The sequence below is a fragment of the Filicampus tigris genome, chromosome 14, assembly GCF_054856515.1.
Source record: "Filicampus tigris isolate MCC_2025a chromosome 14, RoL_Ftig_1.0, whole genome shotgun sequence".
Lineage (NCBI taxonomy): Eukaryota > Metazoa > Chordata > Actinopteri > Syngnathiformes > Syngnathidae > Filicampus > Filicampus tigris.
The window spans coordinates 8,308,715-8,335,141 of NC_141230.1; the positions used below are offsets into that span (position 1 = coordinate 8,308,715).

Genomic DNA, 26,427 nt, shown 5'->3' on the forward strand with positions numbered 1-26,427 from the left:
CTGCGCTGGAAGGCAGCAGGTGCGTTACTGAGGCCAAAGGGGATCCTCACCCACTCATACAGTCCCCAAGGTGAGATGAAAGCAGTCATATGGCGGGACCCCTCAGCCATCTATCCCTGGTGGCACGTTTTATCTTGGTCGCGAATGCTGAACCAGCTGTGGCCGGCCAGCTTGTCCAGGAGGTCTTGGAGACGTGGAAGTGGGTGGCGGTCGGGCACAGTCTTTTTATTTAACAGTCTATAATCAATACAGTGTCTTAACGTGCAATCTCATTTCCTCACACACACAGCAGGTGCAGAGAAGGGTGACTTTGACTTTACAATCCAGCCCTTAGCAAGTAAGTCCTGAATGTATTCCTTGACTTCTTTGTACAATGGCTTTGGGATACTTGTACATGCGCACTGAACTGGAATGTCATCTTTCAGATATAATGTCATATGTAGACTCGAAATGTTACCAATGTCACTATCGTCTTGTGCAAAAGCACCTCATACCTCAAATAACATTTGCTTCACCTCGCTTTGTTGTTCTGTTAGGTGACTGATGTCAACAGGAGGGTGCCAGCGAGGTGTGTTTGGTGGTGCCTATTCTTGACTAGATCTGGGCACAGATTCAACAGCGTGGATGGAGACTGATTCAGCTTCGGAACTGTCTCTTGGATTATCTGTCTCAACTATTTTAGCAATAGGCTCAATAGAACCCAAAACAGTTGCACTGGATAAAGTCACGCTTTTTTTGGAGTAGTTTGACACAGGCACTTTCACGGCCTGTCTGTCTTCTCTATCTCTAAAAGTCCTGCGCCAACACTGAATTGTTCAAGATGTACATTATTTAGCAAAGGCTCAAACAACACCAGTGACTCTCTAAAGCTAATACTCTCCGGGACTCTGCACTTAATGTAAGATACTTGACTAGGGTAGATTGTAACACCTTTAAAGCCTACTTTTACAGTGGCTGACTCATCTGCAGGACATTTCTGAGCATGGATGAAGTTTACCAAAGCACTTACAGCTGTTCTGTCGATGCCCAGCTCTACCAATAAGGTCGATCAGTTTGTAGTGCCCCCCATTGTCTTTAGTGAACTCGTAGATTACATTAAAACCTACAATCGGCCTTTCAATCTTGAAAGGTCACATTTTAGGTGTACCACATAAAGGCTAACTGTATTAGCCCTTTTAGAATTAATAGTTTAGCATTTTTGTCCTATAACTGACAACTAATACTAACGGCTAAAACTATTGTAAGTATACTTTCGTTAGTTTTTCAGATTCAGATTTATAATTAGACCCACAGCAACGCAGTCAGCCATTGTTGATTGTCCCGTTAACTGCTCTTTGCCATCGCTATCAGGTTATTCTGCGAATTGCCTCAGCGCTGTGTGGCGATGCATTCTCACATTCAGGCCAACTGTTTGAGTGGCTAAAAGATAAGAATAGGGCATGTAAATGGACCCGTTTCTTTCTCGCAAAGCGAATTAATTTTACGCTGCTGTTGATGAGTGTTGTTTGTTACAAGCACTTCCAAGATCTCCGTTTGCTCTGCCATTTTGTTTTTGATAAAGGGTTTGCAAAAAGCTAGGTGTGATAACAATCAATTTAGAAAATCGTGTGGTGTCTTAAAATTTCTGTTTGTCTGAAAATGGATGACTTTGTTGATGATTGAACATGCCACGTCCTCCTGGAAAACTGCCGATCACAAGTCAATATTACTGTAAATTCACTTGCAATTTATGATTCATTAAATATATCTTATTTGTGCCCACTACTATCAAAATATGATAACCATAAAGCTAATTTGACAATGTAGGACACCAACCCACAATGATGTGTGCTCTCAGTGCTAGCAGAATAAACAGACCAAGTAAGACCAGATCTCATCATGTGTAATTTACAGCACGGCACAGCATCGAATTTCAAACAATACCGCTAGACAATAACCACGGCCGATATACAGTATCTTACCATTCTTCCAATCTCGGGGGGTCTCATCTCCATTCCATGTCATTTTCGGGATCGTAAGCATCTGGCTCGTAAGTGTGATCCAACGTACATCATGCCAACAACCTCCTCTTGCTCCAACTCTTTAAACACCTGGATACCAGCAGATAAGTTTGAAATATCGCTTTCTGAGTCGATTTCTGACTGGCTTTGTACACTTACCATGTTGAGCTCTGCCATTTTTGTTGCTGAAATGACGTCACACATTTGTGGTTTGTCGCTCGCCAGGATCTCACTTCCGAAAAAAAATTACTTTGTTGAATATATGAAATTGAAATTATTTTTTTTTCCTGCTTTATTTTTTGTATGATGTTTGATTACTTTAATTGACATAAAAACGATTTCATTAGGCATTTTCTGGAATTACTTCCCATTTGATCTTCAAGTGGTGATGTAAGCTCGGTTTCGTCTGAGTCGTCGGTTTATTCCTTTGCTCGCTGCTCTTGCATTCATTTGACTGCCGGTTTGCTCTTATTCCCTAGTCTGTTGTTTAGTATTTCTTCCTGGTGCTGTGGACACTTCTGTTTTAAGTGTTCAAGTAGCATTTTGACCGTGTATTTATTGTGTAATTGTACTCCTCTCCATCATCTCCGCTCTCCAGCGTGATTTTGTGTTGCATTAATTTTACTCACGGCACACGTTTTGTCAGTGGCGCTTTTTTTTTTTTGGCACTTGTTTGTTAATCCACATCGTGCTCCTTAATGTATTAAATTGAGTGTTATTCACTCAAGCAGTTGTCTGCTTTTTTTGGATCCCACATACACTTTACAAGCACATGTGACAAAGATAAGAGAGGAATCAGGGAAAGAATATGTGAGCAGAAGAGCAAATGGGAAATAAAAGGAAGTGCCAGTGAACACAGCAATTAACAACTTTTTTTAACAGCTTCCAAAGCCTTTTTTCTGGGGTCATTCCCTTTAGGAAAGAGCCAAGTAAGCCTTTCTAATTACCACAACTATAAAACAGGACATCTAATCTGTATGGGAGCGTCACACAGCTATGAGTTATGAACCATGTGAGGTTCCTCTGCTGTGTGAATCATAAAATATATTAAAGCTTTATAGGTACTTAAACAGTTCTCTAGCACAACTGGCTTTTCCTACTCTTAAAACATTCATCGCTGATGGAGGGTATAATTCAATGAATATAAAAATATATAACACGTTGTTGTTGTTTTGTCGACTGACACGGATTGTTGTTAAATTAAATTTTAGGGTTTGGTTGGTGCTTACATCTTTCAGTTATAAGGCCAGCTGTTATAGTTTCCGTCAGATAGATTAACTATTTTTGAAGTACCTCCTGAGTATCATGGCTCAGCTTCAGAAAACAGATGAGCTGCGATTGGTCATTACCTTTGCCCTGAGTAATTGTGATGTCATTTTCAGTTGACAGAAGTGACAAAATGGCCGCCCCCAAAGATGGCTAAGAACGAGTGGATTTTGCTGCTTAACTTATTCCTTATTGCTTAACTTAACATATTCCACAAACGCAATATTAATCAGAATGCCATGTTTAGACTAGTGAAAGTGCATAGAACATATTATTGCAAATATTTTTGGGGGGTTGACTTCTACTTTAAGGTATGGCAGTATGGCACCCATATATACAGTGGGGAAGACTCAGTTTATCAACCCGATGAAAACGGCACACCCCAGGTATGTGCTACCTAGCCACATGTAAATTGTTGAAGTTGCCTTACCCCATTTGGCTAACAACAATCTTGAACGGGGTTTACAACAAAACAAAATAATAATGACAAAATTAAAGTGGTTGAAAAAGTAAACTATATTAAATATTGAAATATATAATTACTAATTACAGGAAACGTGTTGTGATGCTTCACTTGTGAGATGCCAATAATCCTCAAGAAGGATTCAGATCAGGTAATAGGATATTGTTTTCAAATTCACACTTTTTATGTGATGCTAAATGTCAACATTCAAAATCTTTGGTGGTAATACATTATTAATAGGCTAACTGAAGCTGTGGTCATTGCAACAGATTTAAAAAGCAGGACTATGGAGTAAACTGTCAAAAAGACAGCTGCGTGATTAACGATTCGTATCCGTAATAGTAATAATTTGTGTTTTAATTATTTCCTTGTGAGTATGAATCAAAATTGTGAGGGTTTGATTTTTTTTTCCTTGTGAGTACAAATCAAAATCGTGGGTGTGAAATGTTTTTTTGTGAGTACAAATCAAAAATCTGTGAGTGCATTTGTTTTGTCAACTCAATTCTCACATCCACTTCTACAGGAGTCTGCATAAATTACCACCTGATGAAAAAGCAAGACAAAGAGGACTTAAAAACTGAAGAAGACGGCACTTTGATGTCAAAACTAGTTGAGCTAAATAAAAAAGTTTATTGTCTTAAAAAAAGAAACAACTAATTATTGAACATCTTAGAAAGACAAGATGAACTCAGTAACCAAGAAATGCTAGTGTGGAGTTGTTAATCACTCAGAGTTTAAAAATATGGAGAAACGATGGTGTTTTATTTGATTGATGGGAATCTAACGTGCAACAGCCTATCATGCCGCAAAGTAGGCTCAAAGCGTGTATGTGTGTTTGTATTGTTGCATTCGAGCTACATGTGCACGTACGCATGAAGTTGTTTATAGGGTTATAATAATTGCAACCCCCATGCCTTTCATGAGCCCCTAAAGACTGAGGTCTGGGGACGGGTCTGGCCTAAGCACACTAACAGAAAATAAGCCGCGGCCAAGTGGTTAAGCTCTTCACCTGCCACCAGTGGGACCTTGGTTCAAGATCATCTCCCCGGACATACACCTGCAGCGTCCTTTGGCAGGACACGATACCCTGAGCTGATCCACAAGGGCTTAACGGGGAAGTTAACTCAAACATGTTTTCAAGAATATGTTCTATGCAGGCCCACTAGTTGAAACACAGTATTCTGATTAATATTGTGTGTGTGGAATATGAATTAAACAGCAAAATCCGCCCATTTTTAGCCATCTCAGGGGGCGGCCATTTTGTCACTTCTGTCAACTGAAAATGACATCACAAATGCTCGGGCTCAGGTAACAACCAATCATGGCTCAGCCTCAGAAAACAGGTGAGCTGTGATTGGTTGTTACCTGAGCCCTGAACAACTGTGATGTCATTTTCAGTTGAAAAGAAGTGACAAAATGGCCGCCCCCGGAGATGGCTAAAAAACAATGGATTAACTCTTATTGCACAAACACAATAATCATCAGAATGCCTTGTTTTAGTGGGCCTGCATGGAACATATTCTTGACTTCCACTTCAAGCAGGGGGTGCCACTAACAGTGTGTGTTTGGTGTGATCTTTAAACTTTCTTTCCCACTTATCTAAATGTCTACATTAGGGTAGCTAGGCCCTATTCCAGCGAACTTTGGCTGCGAGGCGTGGTACACAATGGACTGGTGGCCATCCAATCGCAGGGCACAAGTACACAAACAACCATTCACGCACACATCGACACCTGTGGACAATTTACAGTAGAGTCTTCAGTGAACCTACTTGCATAAATGTCTTTCAGTACGCAGAGAATAAGTCAAGCAAGCACAGGAAGACCCGAGTGGACATTAACCTGAACCACATAAATTCCACTACAATGCACTGTATTGGTTTATTTTTACTGTAAATTAAAACTTTAACTACACTTAGTCATTGAACCATTGACAGCGTTGTGCATGCTCTACTCAATGCAACAGTGCCCTCCCGTGGCTTTTGGGTGTACGGCTGTCATCCAGTGTCACATGCTCCTTTTTTTATTTATTTGTTGAAATCTCTGTGCCAGTTGACTGTGCCTCTTTCTTTCCTTCAGTCTCAGTCTGTCAATCTCCTGTTCATTCAGCAGATCATTCCATCACTCCTCATTTGTACTCTGGCACTTGCCTGTATAATCCATAACTGGAGACATCTTACATGACCTTTTTTTTTTTCTGATGCACACGTTTCACACTGTCAGAGCCACTTAAATTTCAATTTTGCAAGAATTGGCCTGAGCTCCCACTGCTTTACTCCTTTTAAGGATGTTCTTCATGTTGCCCTTGAACAATTTAGTTATCTGCCACTTTGCAATTCTTGTGCTTTTCTCTTTGAGCCCTTGAATTCTTTCTTTACAATCGTTCTCTTTGCCAACTGGCATTATTGTGCTTAGACAGAATAATTGCTTTCAGCTAAGTGTTACTTCCCGATGATAATAATACCATGATAATAGTAGTGAATATTGAAAATCACTGTATAATATTATTTAAAGTGTGTTTTTGTATCCTGTTGTTGCTAAGCAGCATTTTATTTTTATAGACATACCATGCATACAACACAAAAAAAGTGTCCTGCAGAACAATGTGAGCACGATAAACGGGCATTTTTTTTTCACTTAAGAACCCCTGGCATAATTGTCCAGACACAAATATTACGTTGCATCGCTAAAATGAACAACATTTTCAAAATCCTGTTTTAATTGTTTGCCCCTTTTTAGCTGAAAGGCTCTGCTACAAAACTGGGTCAATCAATAGTGTTCAAAATTAAATCAGCCATCTTGAAAGCTTTAATCCTGCCTCCTTCCTTCCTATATTGCCCACCTCCTCTTGAACTCATATCTCTGCCAACCGTTCCTTCTATAATCACAAGCCGTTCGTCCCAGAGGAGCGATGCAGGAGTAACCATAGACCTTCGGCATTCAAACGTTTGTAGCTTCGAAGCTCATGCATTTTAATATGACACACAAAAAAAGTATGGGCAGGAAGGCTTACTTGCTGCAGTTTATTGGGTGTTTTCTGCCTTATCTTGTCCAGAGTCTGCAGGCCAAGGTCAATTCTATGCCTGGGCAAGACACAACACTTCAGGGAGTGAAATTAACACTACCCCAATAGTTCATATCAAACTCAGCAGTGCTACTTGCCTAATCTTCGAGGTAACTCTGCTTTGGGAGTTAAAAAAGACACTCTTGATAAGTGTTAAAAGTTTAACTATTTTGAAAGTGTTAATTTTACTCAGAAGAATGTGGAGCTATGAAAAAATGAAAAATACAAAAAACTATTCAAATTAATTTAACACTGCATGGTAGTATATTCCTCACTGGACTTTTTGTTGTGCACCTTGAGTGAATACATCATATATCAAATATAGAGCGGACAAAAGGAGGAGCACTCGTCCTCTGTCAAAAAAAAGTTAACACATCGCCAGTCAGTCTGGTGACCGTCGATGGCTGTGTTGGCAGCTAAATGAGATTTTGTTTCACACTTGTTGTAAACAACTCAATCCACCCACAAGATACTCCCAGACAGTAAATGGATGTGAGTAGGAAATTATCCAGCTAATGAGCTTTAAATAATGTTCATGAATTATGAAACCTCTGCCGTTAGGCTCTCTACCACGACGTCATGCACGGAGGCTTTTTTTGGGCTGGGTTAGTGAAATGTAAGAACGGAAGTGTTTTAAAAGGACGAGGACAGACGGGGTCAGAGGACAATTATTTTATAAATAAGGACGGAGGGACGATGACGGAAGGCTGACCAGATCGCGGACGGAGGACGGACAGGTAGAATAGGGTAAAGTGCCCATCTCTGATTTCATTGACAACATATCCGTACACGGTGATACGAGCAGAGCTGGGCACTTGACCCTTTTCCAGTCTGGAAATATTTTAATGTGGACAGAGGCGAGCATTTCGAGAGGTGTGCAAATGGAGCATTCCGCGAGGCGGAAAGCATTGTGCTGAATTTAACATTAATACTCCACCTGAAAAAATAATGCGCCCTAAAGAAAAAGGATTTAAATGTTTTACTTTGTTTAAACCACGGCTCCACTAGCCATATAAAAGGTGTCATGTTAGGATACTTTTGTTTTAAAAAAAAAAAAAAAGATCATTTGGATGGGCTCTTTTTTACTCCTTAATACATTGCCAAAGTATCGGATCGGGACTCAGTATCGGCAGGTCCTCAAAATCAGGTGACTCAGATTTGGACCTGGGTGCAATATGTGATTGGGACATCACTTATTCTGAGCCAGGGACTGGAATTTGCATGTGATTCATGATGCTTTGTTAGTTCTATAAATAATTTGGAAAAATGCATTCACTGTTTTACAATTTTCAAGAATGTTTTGAGAAATGTACCAAAACGACTCAGAAAAACTGTAACATAGTTCATGTCATGCATCTTATATACGGTATTGATGATTCATGGAGGGGGTTAATGCCCACAAACATTAGGCATGCGCATTTACATGAATAAAAGGAGCTTTTACAAATACAATTCTCTGTCACAATTTCATTGGTGATATTGTTACCTTGAAGGAACCAAACTGTATCATAAATACAAAAAAAAGAAAAGTAGTAATGTACTGTTTATGGCCAGCTCTATAAAAAACAAAAGAAAGACAAAGAACAAAATATTAATTGATAAATATTATTATTAACACATCTTTATATATGTGCACAAATTCTCGGCCAAGACTAAAGTCACACTTGTTTGGGTGCAATTGACACAATGCCTCTGAGAGAAAAGTCCAAGTCCATTTCCATTCCAAAAAGGTATTACAGGTATTTCTTTTAAGATAGACTGTGATTATGGATGACACTTGCAGAATATTGTCATACTGGCAAGCTGCAAAACGGCATAGAACTGCCTATTCTGAGGGATGACCTTATTTGATTTCAGTATTATATGGGGAGCTACAAATAAAGACGGATCATTGTCCTATTACCTTTCAGATCCAATTTGAAGGTCATATGACCATCCATGATGTATGCTTGTGTTAGTAATGGTACTGAGGAGCTGCATGCATAGACCTGTACACTTAAAGGTGAAGTCAACGCAAACATATTTTTTTCAAGAATATGTTCTATGCAAGCCCACTAGTTGAAACAGGGCATTTTGATAAATATTGCGTTTGTGGAGTGTTTCTCGTTTTTAGGCATCTGTGGGTGCGGCCATTTTGTCAACCAACTTGGCACAGACATTGAAGTTGAGTATCCCAACATTCCACAACAACCTGATCACCTCTATGGGAAGGAGATATGTTGCACTGCATGAGGCAAATGCTAGTCGTACCAGAAACTGACTGCTTTTCTGCACCTCTCGACGCCACCAATACAGTAAAACTGACATTGTGGCAAGACACACCTGAGCAACAATCAGCATCTTGAGACACTGTGCCTGTGAAATGGGTGAAATCTCTCAGCGCACAGACACATTTGTGAACAAAGAAATTGTGTACATGTTGAAGTCTGAAATATGATTTCAGCTCATGAAAAAATGGAAGCAATTGCAAGTGTCATTTATATTTTGTTCATTCTGTGGTTGAATATTCATTTTGGAACAATGCTGACTTCTGCTGGACAGCAGGAAGAAATACAGATGCACGGTCGAGCATGCACAGATGCTTGTACAGGGCAATTTTCTGTGAGAATATACATTCAAGGCAAAAATTGCTTACATACGCAAGATCATTTAATATCTTTGATATGAAATTCAGAGAAAAAGGGTAATCACCTATTGTCACAGGCCGACTCAAAGCCTGTGGCAAGAATGAGGGGACAGAGACAATAACATTACAATTTCAATTTAATGATTTATTTTAAACAATAAGAAACTCTAAACAACAAAAAGGAGTATGGGATGCGAGCGTGAAAATATCTGAAGTGTGTGCAAAGTGCATGGATGAATGTATGTGTGTGAACGCAACAACCCAAGAAAACCAGAAACAAACAAGTGGTACCTGAGGGCAAAGAGCAAACGTGATTATTGAGAGGAACACCTGCCGGTATATATTCGGTGAGCCAGGTGGCTCCATCAAGAGGACCCTCCCCTGCCTGCCAGAGGAATTGCCCCAGCTTAACAGGAGAGGGGCCACGACACTATCCATTTTGCTCTGTTACCCACTGGACAAGGTTTATCTCTCCCTGTTTGCCACTTTAGTTTCCAATCAAAACGCTTCAAAGATGAATAAAGGCTTTTGCAACATAAAAATCACAAAATTGGAGTTGTGTTGAGGGCACGACATATGCAAATGAGGATTATGGGTTTCACTTAGCACATAATTTTGTGCAGGAAAAAAAAAAGTAGCTGTGTCTGTTATGGTAAGAAAATCAAGTGTGGGCATAATTATGATGTTCATTGAAGATGTATTCCCATAGTATAGCATTCACTTCTCAATTACATTCAACTTGTAATATTTTAAATGTCCACTAACTCCAATCAAATTGCATAATTCATTTAGTTTATGGGAAAGTGTGAATTATGCAGATGTGTTTCAGGGTGGCTCTACAAGATGTGCGGCACATATGCAGAGGGATTGCCATCCACCTTGATGGCATATTAAATACAGTATAGCTTTGTTTTGTGAGAATAAACAAATGTCTGCATCGATGTCTAGCTCTCCATAGCACAGTTCACTGTGATGACAAATATACGTCCACAGTAGTTGCTCGAACTGGGTAGACGGAAACGCTATGATGATTACAGTAGGTGTGAATAAGCTCAGCTCATGCATGAAGTACGTAACTTTTCCTTTGTAACTAACGATGGCAGATAACAAACACGTTGCAGCTGAGCAATGCGGTGGATTTCTGGCTTTGACACTGGGGAACATGGTTCAAATCCCAGTCGCGCATGCTAACATCCTAATGGGTATACTGCAGTACTGGAAGTTAAATTATCAGGAATTAAATGTTCCTGAGCTTGTTGATGGAAAAGGGGCTTATGCCAAACGTGATCACTGTGGCGATACCTAACAAGACTTGGCCCCTAACATGGAAAATGTCATTGACTACAGTGTCAATTTTCCACCGAGAGAGGGTGCTAATAGACTGTGAAAAAGGTCATGATTGGTTTAGCTAGAGTACAATGGACTTATGTAGCCTGAAAATGTCTGCGGGGTGTAAAATGGTGACAATGCCTCAGGATAACCAAGCTTTTTTTTTTTTTATACAGCGTGATGGGCTTTGTCCTCTATCTGACTGAATGGATCCACCCCTGCACTGAGCAACCACCCATTGACACAGTCAGAAGCAAAAAAAGAGCAAACGGTATCCAGGCGACAATCTTTCAAGGCAATTAAAAAAAATGTAGTTATTTTACAGTTTTACTTTTTACAGCACTGCAAACCATGCCCCTCTCAACTGCGAGTAGTGATGAAACGGTTTACCAATAACTGTGATAAAATTGACAAGGCTGTCACGCGCAATGAAACAGTAGATGCAGGAGATGCATCAGAATGGCATATCTATTCTCAAACATATGGATTTCTTCTCGGCAATGTTGCTTAATGCCTCAGTCGACTGTTGACGCTCTGCCCTGCTGTGATGAAATGAATGCTTCATCAACTTTGTCACAAAGTCGTTGCATTCCGTTGTACAGCACGACAGGCGCGACGGCTCCAGAATTCCAATGTTGTATTGCTGTCCGTCCCCCGAAATGTCCCACAAGAGAGATCAATATACAGTTAGAATTATATCACCTTTCACCAAGTAGGTTGGTAAATAATTCGCTCAGTTTCATGGTATAGCAATTCATTGTATCCATCCTATTAAAAAGATTATAAAACAAGCAAAGCCTCAGGAAATTGCATAATCTGTCAAATTGTGCCGCGACAGATTAGTGCTGCTATTAAATCCTATTGCTCTGTAAATGGTTTCAATTTCTGAGGAAATGTCTTGAGTGTGGAAAGGGAGTAATTATCTTGTGTGGAATGGTTGCAAGTTCATCAACAGAATATGCATGGAGATAATAACAACCACTTAACAACCCAGATTGCAAGTTTATGCAGATTTAAATTGGAACCTCTTTAGTACGTAGTTCAAGCTACTGCTTACTAAGAAAAAGACAAACGTTAAACACTTGTTTATTGTTCAAAGTCAACAGATCTAACAGTGTGTACTTGCGACGGAACATACCAGCAAAACAGTCGACCCCTGCATAATATGGTATAGGCAGCCGCGGGTTCACCTATGGGCAATTTTGTTTTTGGGGGGGGGCAGCCAAAACACGTAGTGGAGGGTTATCCCCATTTTTTTCAAGAATTTGAGGAGTTTAAAATAGAATGTCTTTTTTTTCCCCAGCGCATTTGCAAAATGGACCGATCCACGAACTGGATCAATTTGACCCACATTCATGTGTTGTTTTGTACAAAACAGCCCAATTTCTCAGGTTGTTTTGTACAAAAGATAAGATCAGATAAGAAGGCCTTTATTGATCCCACAGTGGGGAAATGTTCAGTGTTACAGCAGAAAAGATATAGGTCACACAGAGACGGCGGCAAAATGTAGCCATTAATGTATAACATTAACGGCAAACATTCAGAATCAAACCTACGTAAATATACATAGTAACTATGTGTATATACACATGTGTATACACACCAACATACATCTACATATAAAATATGAAACTACCCATTTTGGGGGTTTTCTGCAAAAACAACACAGAAAGTTGGGTCAACTTGACCCAAGTAGTGGATCGGTCCATTTTTGACCCAAAATTGTGTTATTTATAACCCAACTATTTTTAGAGTGTACTGTTTCAGTACCATTCTTTATCATCTAGTCTCAAAGAATACAAGGTCAAGTCAAATGTATTTATATAGCCCTTAATCACAAAAGAGTTTCACATACCCGCATTCGACAAATATTAGGTTTACCGGTACATTTAGCGAACACAAATGGAAAGTTTACAGAAACCTAACGATGGGCTGATTAAGCGAATAATGTGTATTTCTGGAGATATGCTTCCCTGAAAAAATCATAATAACATAACCTTGCATCAGGAATGTAGTAGGAATCTGTCTTTATCCACCTAAAGAACTAATGAATTCACTGCATATTCAACATTATCAGGAAAAAACAATCACTAGCAACGAAGCTATCTCTCTGAACGTAGTGTATTTTTGCTTCGTGCACATATTGCTTTGAACGAGCTCATTCTGGGGCCAATGAATGGATTTTGAGATATTTCAAGAGTGCCAGTTTCTCTCTCTCTTTCTGTCTGCAGCGAGCTGAGGCCCGACTTCCAATCTTCCAATCTAATTCCAAACTTGCTTAGTGTACCAGCATCCAAGTGAGTGGAATTGTCAGTTAGACATGGTAAAGGGTGCTGCAGTACAATGCCCTCTTCAAGATTTGTGGCTGCCCCTCATACAAGTCAGTCTAGACTCTCCCTTGGTGTCCACTATTTCATTGTAGCAACCTTCAATGCAGCTTTTTCTCCAGACAGAAGCTGTGAAAGGAGGAATGCATGTCTGACTACTTGTGGAGGATTTTTGGCTTCTTCCTAAGGCACAGTAGTAAGCTGTCGCTGTCCTGTGAAAAACACGTATGTCCAATTTTTGGAATTTTTAAAAAGTGTTCACGTTAATGCCATGTCTGTAACGCGGAAACAGCATTGACGTAAAAATAAGAAAAATGATCAAATGGACAAGTGTTTTTCACAGGACAGCGACGACATTCAGCTATAAGAGCATGGCAGACATACAACACTTGAAAGGACTTGTTGTCGAGACGGACATTTTTCACAAACAAGCTAACTTGTATTTTTGAATGGTATTTCATTTTCAATATCAATTTGTTTTGGAACAATCTTTTAATAAATAACACCCCATTTTTCATACACCCTCACTCAGGGGCGCAGATGGGATTTTGGAACTGAGGGGGGGGGACGGGGACGGGAGAGAAGTCTACTCAAGAATGGTGCCCTTATTTACATGTTTTGTGCTTGTTCGGCAATCCGGGACAGTGTGCACTTCATGGGCGTCGCAATTATGTGACATCCACGGCTGTAATCGACCACTACTTATGTTCATTTTGATATAATTGTGATGTCGCTGCCATTTATTATTTAGCTAAGCAATGTGCCTTTCAGTATTGCAGTATTTGTGTGATATTAGAAGTCTGGCGCTTGCACTCATACCCTGCATTATTTCTGTTTATTGCAGAACCACACGCACACACAAACACGTCCTCGCCACGCACATCCTTGCATCATTGCAACTTGTGCCTGTGCCTATTTGCCTGCACCTGCACATACTGTGACAACTGCTTTTCCCTGCGTGTGCTTGCAACGGCGTTAAAGCTGCCAAACCACATCTTCACTGTGTTCTGACCGACACCCCGGGGGCGAACAGGGCAGCCTCCAATTGAAGCAAGTCACCTATACAGTCAATCCTAGCCTCTACAACACAATCCGGCCAGCGAATGAAGGCAACTACAACCCAGTCGTAGATATAGGGAGAGGGGGGTCACAGAGTCATTCATCCGGACATGGTTATTTTGATGTTGCTAATTTAGGCCCCGCCTCCCCCCAAAAAATGTAATGCCCCCCTGTAATTTTTCTTTTTGCAGCTGGTTCTGTACCGGGAGAACATGCATCTCCACACTGAAAATCCAGCGCCTGAACCTCAGAACTGTAAGGCGGATGCACTACCCACTTGCCCACAGTCATTAATACATGTATTGATTGATTGAAAATAATGTAATTTGATTAGAAAGTCAATCCCATAAGTGCTACTTCACTATGCAGCCACATTAATCCATCCTCAGTGAGAAACTCATTTACAAACTGGACAAGTCATGTCATCCTTGGTTTTATATTAGGCATTGTAAAACCAATTAACAGAACTTGCTCATAGATGACACATTGGCCATTTTGATGACTTAAGACACACCACAGCCTGAACATAGATTCCGAGCATGTCACAGTATTAAAGTAACAGCCTTATGAAATTGAGTCATGGCCTAGAGCAGGGGTGGCCAAGTCTGGTCCTCAAGAGCCACAATCCAGCCTGTTTTAGGTTTATCCCTACGGCAACACACCTGATTCAAATCATCAGGCTACATACGTGACATTTGAAACAGGTGTGTTGCCATAGGAATAATTCTAAAACAGGCTGGTATGTGTGGCTCTTGAGGACCGGACTTGGCCACCCCTGGCCTAGAGTAAGAATCTTTCTTTATTTCATTAGATATCACCTTGCCATTGGTGGACAAGGGAGACATACACCATGTGCACGACTGTCGATGGACTTGTGGTGCCTCCTTTATTTGGACTGACTTCCACTTTGGCGACGTAGCTCTGAAGTTAAACACTTATATAATGGACTGTGTGTAATGTCAGGACGCCATTCATTTGTGGGACGAACATTAATTTTTGCCCATTTATACAACACCGCCCAGGCCCACTTAAAAGGTTCACTATTTTTACTTTTGCAATATTACACGTTGCCTAATTTGTGTTGGACATATATAAGACGTTCTCTACCGTAAAGAGTTTTAGTCAGGGGATACTTAGAAAACCAATGCACGCAGGTGAAGGCAGCGCAGGGGTCCTCACAGATCCTAGTCAGAAAATGCCTTCAGTGAAACTGGCGTGGTCATGTCGTGTCTCGTCTGTTGCAGTGCAATGCGGTCTAACGTGGTTCAACATTTTACCGAACTCAAGCTAGAAAGAGTGAACTAATGAACTAACAATAGTATCACACAGAAATACCCCAAAACGCACATTATTTTCTCACCATTATGAGCACGAGTACATTCCACCCCCACACCTATTATGGATGTGAGGTTTTCACACATATCTCAAGGCGCAGCACCAATCAACACCCTACTTCTCCAACTGTTTGAATAATTATCCCTGAACAAAACAGCATACTCATAAAATACTACTAACAAAATGCACTTAATACATTTTACTTAATAAACAACAGTTTTGTTTGTTTTTTTATTTATATTGTGCATAGCAGCAAGCTGTACTTTATTGTCAACATTTTCTGTGGGGTAATTTCAAACAAAAAAAACCCTAAAAATTAACTTTTTTTGGAGCAGTAACAAGGCATTAAATGAAATGGTAAATTATGTTAAATGTTGATTCATGTTCTCATCAATTACAGTATGATTCACTTGTTAGATAATACTCATCAGAAAGCATTTCAAGTTTATCTTAGGAAAAAGGAGCATTTTCTCAAATGTGCGCATTTTAATTGATGAGAAACATTCACCTAAAAATATTTGGTGGTAAATATTAGTAGGCTAACTTAAGATGTATGATAATTGCAACTCATTTCAAAATATGAGTTATGTAATTTAGGCCACTGTGTCCTAAATTACATAACTTATCTTTTTGTCAAAATTGAACTTAAGTACACAGAGGTGCAGGGGAAGTTGGCAATGGTAGGGATTCCATCAGACAGTCCGTCAGTGACGGACGCCTGTTTTGCTGACAAATGACGAATGACGGGTCATCTTTTAAAAATTACAGACTGATAAATAATGGAAGTGGTTTTTCATCCGTCAGTGTAATCGTCACTAATCGCGTCCGTCAGTGATGGCTGACGGACCGTCACTGGCGGATGCCAGTTTTTCAGACGTTTTTTGGGGGCACCAACTGACGGACCAACGGAACTCTGACGGACTTAACAGATGGACTGAATGACGGACTTAATGACGGACGGATGGACTGACGATTACAATTCAGTTTGTCAAGAAATATTACGGATTGACAAATGATGGACGGGTACCCTTGCCACTGATGGATGACGAATGACGGACCGGCAAATATTTAGGAAAATGCCCACCTCTGGGAGTCAGTCACAAATGGCTAGCTACGACCCTGCCTTATAAAACAAAAAGTGAAAATATACAGAATTAAATTTTCAGTGAGGAATTCAAATTGTACAATTCAGATTTTCAGACAGACACAGTTTCAAAGTAAAGAGTCTAATTAAATGCAAATTCACTTTATGCATTTCAGATATAAATCATTCAGATTCACTTTCTGGTGGCACACATTTCATTCAGTAGAAGGTGCAGTATGGGAAAATTCTCTACGTCCTGTGATAAATCAAGAACACGTGCACTGCTTATGGGACCCGTACTATCTTTGTGTGCCCGAATTAAGCCAGCAACATGGTTGGCAGGGGCTTTGCGATGACAGTATGACGAATGGAGGATTCACCGTCGTTGTACATGCCTCCGGAGTCACACACAAGACACAAGTACATCCTTACTTTTGTCCCCTATGTGTGTCGTGCGTGCAAAGACTCAGCGGAACCACGTGCATGAAGCTTTGAAGAAGAGAAGACAATGGCTGTCGTTATACAACCGCAACGACTGAGGGAGTTGAACCTTTATAAGCAGATACTGAAAGCTGAAGCGATACTGGACTTGCTAACAGAGACGCCGATGTCACAACACGAGACCAAGATGTGTGGGTGGTAAATGCTAAGTGATAAATGGGCTTTCACTTGCATCAAGCTTTTCTACCTCAAATATACTGAATACGTTTTAATAAGCTCCTCATTCACCAAGCAAGTAGGGGCTCAGTATCTTGCTCAAAGACTCTTCGACATGGTCACAAGGGTTCAGAATCAAACCCACAGTGTTCGGGTTGGGGGAATACTACTCAACCACCTGAGGCATGCTATCCACCGGTCACGGATTGAATGCTGAAGACTCTTCAGACAGTATCACACCCTGTTCTAAGAGCCAGAGAGAGACTTATTGTTATACATGAGAATGACCCCTGATCAGTTTTCACAACGATTGTTGCATCACACACAAGTAACGAGTGATTCTTACAGGTTAATCACGTCACCCATGCTACCAGCGAAGAAAAAAGATGAATTGCAATTGACACTTACTCCACTTAATGGATATACACTGATCTGGTGTGTCAGATGTACGGTTTCTTCATAATAACGCTGTATTTTTTTCCCACGCCTCCAGAAGGTCAGGCGTGCAACCAGAACGTGGGCGTACTCCAAACTACAGCCAGAAAGATAATGCTTTGCACAATTTCACAATTTCAGCTCCACCAAGCAACATTTTTACTTACAAATCACACGCGCCAATTTATCTTTCTCAAGAGAGAGCTTTATTATGCAAATGAGTGGTAATTGTGCCTCAGCCACAAAAATTAGTGACACAATGGCTACGTTAACATGCACAAAAATTCTTTAATCCGACCAGAGTTGGGATTTAAATAATCATCGTATGCACTGTTTTCATGGACACTAAAAATATTGATCCGATTAGGACTTGCTTGTTCATGCATCACACTTGCGAGCGGAACTAATTATTTTGACATGCGCAGATTGACCAAATATACCGGAAATAGTAGTAGAAGAAGAAGAAGCTGTAGCGACTTCCGTGTCAACATGGAGCTGCAAATGTACCAGTTCAGTCTTGCGCCTGCCACGTCTTTCGCTCGCTCTGCTTTTTTTCCCAAACTTTAGGCATTTAATCCGAATAAATGTGTCTATGTATGTGCCAATGTTTCAAATGTTGCTTAGTTAGGCTTCGAAATGTCGTATACAGAGATCACACAGATGGTATGGAGATATAATTTATAGGATCACTCACTCAAGAGGCAATGTAATCATTCTTATGAGACTAAGTCAAGCCATCCATCATTCCTACAGAAAGCCATTCCCAAGCAGGTTTTAAAGACTGCTTATGTTCTAGACCTGAGGAGGGGGACGCAACACAGGTTCAATGACCTGCGGGCTGGAATGTCAAGCACCCGAGTTGATGGGTTACAGTGATGAGAACGTTGACCTACGGAAATAATGCAAATAATGCAGCGCTTCAATGGGATACTGTATCTCAGCGTATTGTTTACATATAATATAAAATATAAATGAAAGTCAGATGTTTTTCTTGAATTTCATTTGTTACTAATCTGCTTCAGCATTTGATTGCCCCTAAGGACAAATATGCACACAGCACAAAACGAATAGAATCAATAACATTTCAAAATTGAATCTATGGAATGAACATGAAATTGCAAAACAAATGCTAAGAAAGAGAGAAGAACTTTTAGAACAGTCCATTTTCATGGTCATGAAATGACCGTTTTCACCAGACAAACAGCACACAATTGCTCCATTGCTGCATCTTAGCTGAGCTGCTACACTTGTTAGTGAAGAAGAGAAGGGTGACCACAAATCCACCTTTGCCCTCTTCAAACCTGAAAGATGGTTGATTCAGCTGCCACAAGTCTCCAAGGCTGTTAATTGCCTCTCTGTGTTCTGTTGTTTACTATGATTCTTTTCTTATGTTGACTGATAAATCACTACTGAGAATAACTTCATAAACGAAATAAAAATAAATAAAACAGTGACATACAGACCTGCTGATGCAATCAAGCAGTGTAGTGTGTGTACAGCATAACTATTCAGGCACAGGTGTCAGTACATTAAAAGGTCTTTGCAACATGTTCTGTCAGACAGTGCAATATTTTGTAAAAACAAACACACAAACAAACAAACACACAAACAAATAATAATAATAATAATAAAATCCTGCATTTATTGAACAGCATACTTTTACTGCCAGTTACGCAAACCAAATTGCGGTAAAGGCCAAACGTAATATTTTAACGAGTAAACGTTATTGCATATTCAATTCAGAATTATCATTGAATTTGCATGATTCTGCGTTGTCATACGTGTAAGATCATAGCATTACATGAATTCAATTTTGAACCCCAAATATATCATCATACCATATGAAATGAAATTCCATGTTGGCACTACCAATTTCTGAGAAATGTCATGAAGTTTTCTGAAGGCATTTTAAATTTGGGCCTCAACAGAAATCTATGTATTAACCAACATCGGAATCTATATGTAAAGACAACCTGTGTTGCATCACATAATCATATAAACGGACAAAGCTTTTGTGTAAGAGGACGTGATATTGTAGTGCAGTGCAAGTTGAAAAACATTTGTCCCAATTGTTCAATCGGAGACTCAACCTTGTGAACCCATCACCGTGTCACTGGTGTGAACACAGAATCAGTGACACAGCTCCCTGGTTCTCAGACGGTCCCACTTTATAGCTGCCATCTGCACGTGGGTGGACCTGACACTTCCAACGACCGTTAATGACATAAGCCTCAGGCTGTTAACCAAACTTGCAAAACTTTGTGAGACCTTGAGAGATGAGGCCCGCAAGCAAAGTGCGCCCTTAACCTGGCTAGCTTTTGTATCATCCCGTCTGTTGCAAGTTGCAACCGCAAATAGTTGATTCCTTTTGAGGGTATTTTGGGACAAGATTGAAAATAAGAGCAAAAAGCAACAGTAGATCATCATTCATAGAAATACAGTACTTGTGTACACATTGTGATGAGGGAGAGTTTCCGCAAGGGATCTTTGTCTAGTTAAGTTAAATCTTCTTTTAAATTAAAATTGTGTGACTAAAACACATATTGCAAGTCAACAAACAAGTAATATATATAATGCGTGTTCTACTATTTATGACCTAAGTGACGAAACCGTAATATTTTGTATTGTGGGGTGTGGGCAGCTCATCACTTGCATCGTGACTCAAGGGGTGAAAATAGAGAATCAATTAGTCAAAAAACAGTGGGAATAAAAAATAGACAAAGTCTTTTTATTTTTTATTATATATTTTTTTTCCTGTTGGAGCATTGCAGTCTTAGTTTTAGGGTTTTTTTTTATTCAAATAAGCTGTAATTGCTGTAACTGTCCAACCCACATGCGATATTACCCGGCTGATGTATTTTTGGACATTCCAGTAATCATGATTGCCACAAAAAGCGCTCAAACAAAATAGAAATGCTTTAAATTACTAAATGTTGACTTTACACTCTGAGTGATCGCAGGGCCTGCTGCTAAGAGGAATTTGTTGTTGTGTGGAGGAACATTGTTATGTTCCAAGATCAACAAGGATACTCAAGAACATATTGGTGATCAATAAAATCCTTGAACTTTAATAACATGTCATTTGTAGAAGATTTGGAGGGCATCCTTTGTAGTGTATTGCAGAGGCCCACCATGTAATTAACTTACCAGAATAATAGATAAAATATTCTAAAGAACGAGTATTTACATCCATAGATAATAAATGATTCCGTTATGGTCAACCTATTAATTTGAGCAATAGGTTACGTCAACATATAATAGTCAGGGTCATGCATTCCAAGCAGCATCCACATTGAAAGGAACAACTTGAAGAGACAGTGAGATGTCAAATAAATGCAAATCCAGTTCAAGGATAAGAACAAGCAATGTTCAACAGCTCATACGGTTCAACTGCAGCAATGATTCCCAAGATGCTTGCAGGAAATTATTAAATTTCGTGTAAGTGGTTCGAAGATTATTCACACAAAAAAATGAATCTATTACAGTGGCGTACTGCCGAATCTTGGACCCCAAAACGGACTCAATTTAGAATACAATAAAATGAATTTAATGAACAGAAGCCGGGAATACACAAATACAATAAAAGATGCAAATGAAAAGCCGCAACGACAAACGGTGACATGGAGAAAAGTAGAGCTGAAACCAAAAGTCATTTAAAATGGTGGTTGGAGCCACGGCAAAAGTACAACAGAAAACCAGCTTACAATATGCAAGGACTAGTTTGAACCACAGAACGCTCAAAAGGCAACCAGAGTTTAGCACCTAGCGCCGTGCTTCCACTTCTGCTGGACCTAAACACTCAGTTACCAACGATTTCCAAGAAAACCGTGAAAAGAAGCAGGCCGATACAGTAACAGAAATATAGCAGTATCTTTGTTCTTTTATCTATGCTAGCGATGTATAGCGAGATGAATTGCTCTTCTGTTACATGTTAATTAACGTTGTTACATTTTTGCTTGGTGGTGTACTGTGAGATTTTTTTCAAATAGCTCAACAAAGATTGGGGAACACTGAACTGCTTGTAAAGTACATTTTCATTTTACGTTTACAGTCCAAGTTGAGTCATGTCCAGGTAACCTCAACACTTACGCCCAATGTGGCAAATTACTGGACTCCAATTTCAGTTTCTACAAATTTGTGTCACGACTGGTGTGATTCAAATATCAGGTGTACCGAGATACTTTAGTAAGACCACACAGTAAAAAAAAAACATATATTTGCTAGATTGAATATTTTATTTGATAACATCCGATAAGTGTTTATGCATTCAGAGCCAAAACAACATCTAAGATGTGGGCTTGAATCAGGTCCCCGCCTGCCTTGCACGTTAAACTTTCTCCTTCCATGCAGTACTCCAGAATGCGCACCTTTGGGATACTGGGAGGGATCAATAGATTTGCCCAAAGCTAAATTCCGCTTGTGGGACCCAGGGGTGAAAAGTGATGCAAGAACCCTGGCAAAATCAATATCCCTGTTCAGGCACAGTGGGCAAGCGCGCGCCTTTGCAAGGAACACGCGCACATGCACACCGAGACAAAAGGTAAGCCTCCTTCATGTGCACACAGTGAGCATGATGCGGTCGGTGATGGAGAAGAGATTCTTCTCAGTCGTGACTGAAGCACACCACGATTTTTTGCAATTTCACTTATTTTCGTATACTTATTCCAATTACGATTGTTTAAAATACACCATGAACAGCTAAATTAATCAATTTTGACCGTCTCGTATACATTTGATCCATTGGCGAATGCACACGCAGAATACACGGCAACAAAACATATTAATAATAACAAACACGACGTGATATGAATGAAATGTCGCCACTGCGTCAGTGGCTCCAACACGTCAACCCTGAACGCCAACAATAAAACGCCGTTTCACAAAGGGGATGGTTCGCGACGCGTATAAGTCACCAAAAGACAAAGACATGGCAAATAAAGGTCGACAACTTAGTTTAAGATCAATATGATTTGTTTCTCCAAAGTGCTGCGCGACAATGTGCATCTCGGCTGCCAGGTAACTTTTCACGTGACGCTAATCAGGCAAGAGTTGCAAAAACGTTACCTCATGCCACCAAAAGTAAGTTATCAGCGCTCACCTTAATTGGCTTTGTAGACTGGCATTTCACCTGATGCGATACCGTGGCGGTTTGGTTCATCTTGGGAACAAATAAAGACGGTCCTCTCCTATCCACGCAAGGCAACAAAGTGGAGCGAGCAATACTGGAAGCTTGCTTGGATGAGGCGACGCTGCGAAACGTAACGTGGTGGAGCCAATTAATGTGCAAGCTACAATCAACGTTGAAGATTGGACAAACAAGAGTGCACATGCACTCTTCCAAATATTGGTCAGCCGACACCAAATTATTCTAACATAATATAAATGACTAAATAAACACTAATCACCCCTGGCTGTGGTACTATTTTGGTTGGCCCATGCACCTCATCATTCAGTGAAATATTTGGACAACGTATTAATAATAATAATAATAATAATAATAATAATAATAATAATAATAATAATAATAATAATAATCCAAAAATGGTCTATTGTTCATTATACAGTAGCATTTACAAATTCAGAAATGTAACAGAAATTTGATATAAAAATCATTCACAAAGTGCAGGCAGAAATGATGACAAGTACCTGTAATACAGCAAGGTATAGTCGTCATGGCAACTTGATATCCCCGGATCAAGCTGAGGCTTAGCCGCATGTATGGCAAGATTTATACCACCTGAATCCATAGAAAAAAAATTGAGTCATATCCTATTTAGGTTATTTGACTGACTGCTAGTAAGTTTTAATCAATAGCCTCAGTTGTTTATTAGTGCTGGGCCAATTATGGTGTTAAGTGAATAGTAAACATTGAATTGCAGGGTTAAAATGGAAATAAAATGTTTGGGTTGACTTCGCCTAGGGGAAGTCAAAGATATTTTTTTCATGAATATGTTCTATGTAGGCCCACGAGTTGAAGCAAAGCATTATGACAAATATTGCGTTTGTGGAATAAGAGTTAATCCACCCGTGTTTTGCTATCTGGTGGGGGGGGGGGGCATTTTGTCACCTGTCGACAGAAAATGACATCACAGTTCCTCAGGGCTCAGGTAAGGACCAATCACGGTTCACCTGTTTTCTGAAGGTAAGCAATGATTGGTCGTTATCTGAGCCACGAGCATCTGGGATGGCTAAAACGGGTAGATTTTGCTGCTTAACTCATATTCCACAAATGCAATATTAATCAGAATGCTGAGTTTCAACTAGTGATCCCGCAGAACATATTCTTGAAAAAAATGTTTGGATCGACTTCCTCTTTAATGAAGGCTGTTGTTCCATTCAAATCTGGCATTTAAAACAATTGATTGCTAAATGATATCATGCAGTAAAAGGCAGACATGCTAATCAAATTAGCACCAATGTTACGGTAAATTATAAACCTTCAAACAGCACACAGGAAGCAGGCCAGGGTACTTATCTTCTTGTATAATCACTATTTAGGATGACATGGGAAACATCACATCTGCGTTTATGTGACGCTCTCTCCAGAATGCTAACCGACGGCGATGTGTGTGGCTTGCAACTATAGCAACAGCTTAGCCCGGTGAAAGGGAGCCAATCTCTCTTTGCCATTTGCTTTGCTTCTGTGTGGGCGGCAATTCCCTGGTTCGTAATGATTTGATGAGTGTAAAGAAACCTTTTCCTCCCTTCCGCCCCAACTATTACAGCCAACAGTAACACGTGCAAGGCATGACCAATGGCAAATGATACTGCGGGGCTAGACCGCCAAAATGGCCACCGGCAAAACATTGTGGGAAATTCAGAAAAGCCCGAACCCCTCTGTACTCTACCCCTCAGTCTGTGATTGTCACTTCCTGGAAGTCAGATTCAGACTCCCCGGGTTTAAGGGTGCGTGTCATTGGCCATCGTTTGACTGAGCGATTTTTAATGTCAGTGGGACAAATGACCAAGAAGAGACGGGACCTCATTCTGAGTGTGCAGGGGCTGTAAGGGACACAATCCTCCAACACTTCAGAGTGAGATTTCCAATGAGAGGCGCAGTATGCTGGCAGGCACCAGAAATAAGTTCCAGAAAATGAGTAAATGTGTCTACAGTGTCCTTCAGTCGCTGATAAATTGCATGTTTCTCTTCTCAGCACATGTGGTGAAAAACTGAAACAACTAAAACAGTCTGAGACAGTCAGACCAAAGACTTGTGATGCTTCTTCTTGGAAATGGCAGAAAGTGTTCATCATTTCAGTTTCTGTTACAGTCCAACCTTGTCAGAGAGACATTAATCTGAGGGGCGTCAGATGTGACCATTTGGAAATGAGTTCCAGTATGTGTAGCTCTGTCTATATGCAGGTAGTTTAAACATGCAGAAACAATCCTACATGTCAAAGGTAATCTAAGCAACTGATATTCTGAATTGAGGCAATCACACTGTTGTAGACAACAAACGCAATTTTATCTACTGTATCTATCGCAAACCATAGAAATACACATAAAAGAGTAAAAAAAAAACACACATATTTTATTGAGCAAAAAAAATCTGGACGAGTGGATAACCTTTCTTTCCCCAAAGGAAATATAAAACACATTCAAAAAGAATGAACCTCAGAATAATTATGTAGTGATAACCCCTCCATGTTTTATTATAAATGCCATGCATTGCAAATGTGCTTGCGCAGCTCTAAATGCCTTGTATAAAAATAAAATTAGGGTTTATACACTAGTCTTACCACTCTCCACGAAATAATCATTCTATCTTCACATGACCGTGTGCAGGCTACAGAATGATATGCATGACTGAGCATGTGTGCATCCACGCTCTTTCAGTGAATTCCAGTTTTAGTTCCATCTCTTCAAAGCACCTTTTGTGCATTGCATTGAATACAAGCCCCACAGGCAAAAACTTTAGAAATATTGAAGCAATTCCTAGGAGCTTTGCACCATGTAAAAAGGAAACGTGCAAAGAAGTGGACACAGTCTAGGCCGGGGTTAATTGACATTTGTGAAACTGAGAGCTACTTCCTTAGTACTGATTAATGGGAAAGACTGCCAATTGGATATACACTTCTAGGGTTGCCAACTCCCTGAAAAATAAATAAGGGACGCCTCATTGGCAGGGACAGCCGACCTGACTGCCTTCAACTAGGGATGGGCATATCGATACCAAAATATCGATATTCCGATCCAGAGTGCTCAATTTTAAGTCCCGACCCTCAAGATAAAGTATTGACTTTTGCAATTAATTCATATATATAATATATTTATTCATCTATAATTTAGAAGGTTTTATCGTCATCCAATCAGAATGTTCACTATGTGTTACCAAGGGCAAAGAGCTTTCTTCCTTGGCAGAAACATCTTTGACTACTGCAGAGTAAAACGCTGAGCAAGACATGTCATAGTTGAGGCTCAAAATGAGCTCACCTCTAATAGCAGCGGAACATTTGTTTCACACATTTGTCCACTTACTCTTCATAAAAGAGACAAATAATGAAACATTGTTTTCCTATATTTGTAGTTCAATTGTATTATATTGACTGCCTGTACAGTAAAAAATATGCATATCTGTTTGAACTTGTAATAAATGTGAGGCTGTGTGTGTGTGTATTCTTCATCAATTATTCATCAATGCATTACTTTTATATATTATCTATGTATTGAACGTACTTGTCAATCAATTGTACTTGTTTATTCCACCCCAAAATGATTAGATGTTGTTTGTCCATACAATGCGGACATTCCTTACACATTCCCATATTAATCTTGATCATAGG

At 39.9% G+C, this 26,427-nt stretch overlaps 1 protein-coding gene across 1 annotated transcript in view; it reads right to left on the reverse strand.

Annotated features, from left to right (window-relative positions):
* dpp10 (dipeptidyl-peptidase 10 (non-functional)) overlaps positions 1-22,902 on the reverse strand; it is a 114,207-nt gene extending 91,305 nt beyond the window's left edge. Inside the window, exon 1 of the mRNA XM_086051468.1 lies at positions 22,743-22,902. Within this exon, the coding sequence (XP_085907594.1) occupies positions 22,743-22,802 (60 nt within the window). The 5' untranslated portion in view covers positions 22,803-22,902. The remainder of the gene's footprint in view (positions 1-22,742) is intronic.
* Positions 22,903-26,427: the final 3,525 nt, after the last annotated feature.